Source organism: Octopus bimaculoides, chromosome 15, assembly GCF_001194135.2.
Source record: "Octopus bimaculoides isolate UCB-OBI-ISO-001 chromosome 15, ASM119413v2, whole genome shotgun sequence".
In the NCBI taxonomy this organism is placed as follows: Eukaryota; Metazoa; Mollusca; class Cephalopoda; order Octopoda; family Octopodidae; genus Octopus; species Octopus bimaculoides.
Window position 1 is genome coordinate 8,022,562 of NC_068995.1, and position 3,754 is coordinate 8,026,315.

At 38.7% G+C, this 3,754-nt stretch overlaps 1 protein-coding gene across 1 annotated transcript in view; it reads right to left on the reverse strand.

The window, feature by feature from the left end:
- LOC106868744 (gliomedin-like) overlaps positions 1-3,754 on the reverse strand; it is a 157,725-nt gene that overhangs the window by 141,880 nt on the left and 12,091 nt on the right. Inside the window, exon 2 of the mRNA XM_052973442.1 lies at positions 218-298. Within this exon, the coding sequence (XP_052829402.1) occupies positions 218-298 (81 nt within the window). The remainder of the gene's footprint in view (positions 1-217; positions 299-3,754) is intronic.

Genomic DNA, 3,754 nt, shown 5'->3' on the forward strand with positions numbered 1-3,754 from the left:
AAAAAAAAAAAAAAGTACCGGGGTCAATTCTTCCGACTAAGACCCTTTAAGTCTTTACCCCTGGATTGCCGCAATCTAGTGACTAACACAAGCGAAAAAAAAAATGATAAATTAATAATCAAAATGAATAGTAAAATAAACAAATAACTATATATATATATATAAAATGGTTGACAACAGCTCGAGCATACACAACACAACTGGGTTTATTAACTACCTTGTTCTCCTTTGAAACCTGGGAAACCAATTAATCCGCGGTTGCCCTCTTTACCTTTCTCTCCTTTCTGTCCCGGTTCACCTGAAGTTAGTGGATTTGGCCATGCAAGGGCAGAAGAGAAAGAAGAAAGAAAGAAACAGAGTTTTAGTTAGGGTTAGTAAAATCAGCATGCTTAACAGCTGTAGGAATTGTTAGAAGTATTAGGATTAAAGGAACAAGATTAATGTTAAATGTTGAGAAATGCTTGGTTAGAAATTGCATCACAGAATCTATGTAAGCCAATATATTATATACATCAATACAATAATTTGAAAATAACAATCAGAATTCTGCGTCAGAAAATGACTAATCGTTAAAGAGCCATATTTATTTTGCTTTACTTTTTGTTGAGGAAAGGGTGACTAAATATTATATATTATGTCTTATTAGACGTTTAATAGATATCGCTTGGAACAGAATCAAACAGCAATATGTTAAGTAGATCTCTCTTTTTATCATTTCATTTTTGATGTACTCAAACAAAAGTGACCACACACACACACACACACACACACACACACACACACGCACACACACACACACGCACACACACACGTATACTTCTATATGTATCAATGAATGTGTGTGCATGTGTATATTTGCATGTGTGTATGCGTGTATGTTTGTAAGTATGTGTGTGTGTGTGTGTGTGTGCTGTGTATTTGAATAAATAACTATGCCAGTCCTCATACGTGAGGGGCAAGGGCCTAAGACCCAGCTTACACTCCGAGCGGAAAATTTCACGCTCAGTACTCGGGGCCGTCACTTCAGTTTCGTCTATATCACCAATGTACACATTTCCCGTTCTCCCATTTTCGATAATGTGTATAGAGATGCCGAGCGCTGATAGCGTAGGCAAAATATACTAATGTTCCCCTCTAAATCTTGTCACCAAGTTTCTTCCACACACACTTTCTCCAACATTGAATCCGTGTTGCCTTCTTGTCTACAGAACCCGCATTTAGAACGTCGTCTACAGCAATCCCAATTTCCTCTTAATATAGAATCACCTTGATTAAAATACAAATTGTCCTAAATACTTCCACAGAGTATTTATCAAAGTATCATTAAAATCTGCGAGAGATTTTGGATTGTGTGCCACAAGGGAGATTACTTTTATCTCTTACAGTGATACACATTTCAAAATCCTTAAAATGTAACCTAAAGTAATCTCCCTTGTGGATCACACGCCAAAGCAACACCTCAGTGTGTTTTGTTTTTTTTTCCCTTCTAAATGTGAATCAGCAACAGATGGGAATGAAGATTACCGTTATTCTCCGCTCAAGAAATACGGCGGTAATCGAACACAAAACAGCAAAGTAGCATCGAAGAGAAATTGGTCTCCATATGTCTCTGCACATCAATAAATGTTAGTGCTACTACTGCTTTCGCAGCAGCAGCATTAGTAGTTGTTTTTGTTGATGTTGCAGCCGGTTTTGTCGAAGTAGTAGTGGTGGAACTGACAATAATGGTAGTGGTGGTAGTAGTAGTAGTAGTAGTAGTAGTAGTAGTAGTAGTAGTGGTGGTGGTAATAGTAGTGGTGGTGGTAGTGGTAGTAGAAGTAGTGGTGGTGGTGGTGGTAGTGATGGTGGTAGTAGTAGTAGTTGCTCTTGTCGATGTTGTTGCTGTTGTGGTGGTACTGGTAGCTGTTGAACTGTATTGCCGCTTTATAAGCAACGAGGAAAAAAAAGTATCACAGAAAATGATTGAGGACCGATGGTTATGCTTGTTCCTTGCTTTTAGCATGTCTTGGAGACAACAATACAGCCGAGTAGTTTCCTATTGTCATGTATCTACATTAGTTATGAAAGAATTCGCCCGAAGTTACAAAAATCTATTCCAGTATAGAATCCTCTAGATTCCTGCAACAGTAAGCATTACAATTTCATTGTGTGCGTAGTTAGATAAAGGTGAATTAAGTCGTTTGAGAGATAAATAAGTTGGTTGCTTGAGGGATAAGTAAATGGAAAAGTGAAGAATGGTAAAGAAGGTCAACCTCTATGAGAAGAATTCGTCTTGTCTGTTGAAATCGTTAGTTCGTAAAATTAACATTTTAGTTTAGATTCAAAGTTGAATTGAAGTGATATTAACACTGACAGTATGCTCTGCTTCGGTTAGTAAATATATACAAATTGTTTGTTAGATAAAGTGCAACATACCTCGGTGGCTATATATCATGTTATAATTTTACCACGTATACCTTCTTTCGAAATCCTACAACTATTTTATTGTGGGTAACTTCCGTGAATTTCAGTCGATTACGATTAAACGCTCATCACCAAAACCGACGGAGTACCAATTAATTTTACTTCAATTTATTGAAACCGGATACAATTGCTCCTACGTTGTATATTTATTTTTTTATTGCCCACAAGGGGCTAAACAAAGAGGAGACAAACAAGGACAGACAAACAAGGACAGACATCGACCCTAGTACGTAACTGGTGCTTATTTAATCGACCCCGAAGGGATGAAAGGCAAAGTCAACCTAGGCGGAATTTGAACTCAGAACGTAAAGACAGACGAAATACCGCTAAGCATTCCGCCCGATTCTTATTTCTTTATTGCCCACAAGTGGCTAAACATAGAGGGGACAAACAAGGACAGACAAAGGGATTAAGTCGATTACATCGACCTCAGTGCGTAACTGGTGCTTAATTTATCGACCTCAAAAGAATGAAAGGCAAAGTCGACCTCGGTGGAATTATAACTCAGAACGTAACGGCAGACGAAATACCGCTAAGCGTTTCGCCCGGCGTGCTAACGTTTCTTATTTCTTTATTGCCCACAAGGGGATAAATATAGAGGGGACAAACAAGGACAGACAAAGTGCGTAACTGGTACTTAATTTATCGACCCCGAAAGGATGAAAGGCAAAGTCGACTTCGGCGGAATTTGAACTCAGAATGTAGCGGTAGACGTGCTAACGTTTCTGCCAGCTCGTCGCCTTCCTACGTTGTGTATTTATCATCAGGCAGGAGGATTAGATGTATAGTTCTTTGTAGGTCACTCTGAGGAAGCCACTTCTGAGCAAATGTTTCTACTAGCACTTTCCTGATTCCATACGACGATAGTACAATTCCGTGCTGTAGACTGTGGCAGCTGTTAGGAATTAGCAAGTATTCAAGACTAGTCTGAATATCTTTCAGATATTCCGAAGGAGATCGGAAATATGGTAGATAATCAGAGTTGATATTAAACACTACAAAAACCAATGTGAGATATAAAAGGGACCGAGTTAGGAGACCGAAACCATATCTATTGCTTACAGAACAATTTTTTTACTGAAATCACTGAGCTGAGGAGTTTGAGTTTATTATAGAGCAGATCTGACCAGTGAGACTTGATTGAATGAGATACGACGTGTGGTGGTGTGTTGTGTTCACTGACTACCGACAAAATGTTTCTCTCCACATATCTTGGTGTAGAAAAGATATTTGTGTGTGTGTGTGTGTGTGTGTGTGTGTGTGTGTGTGTGTGTGTGTGTGTGTGTGTGTG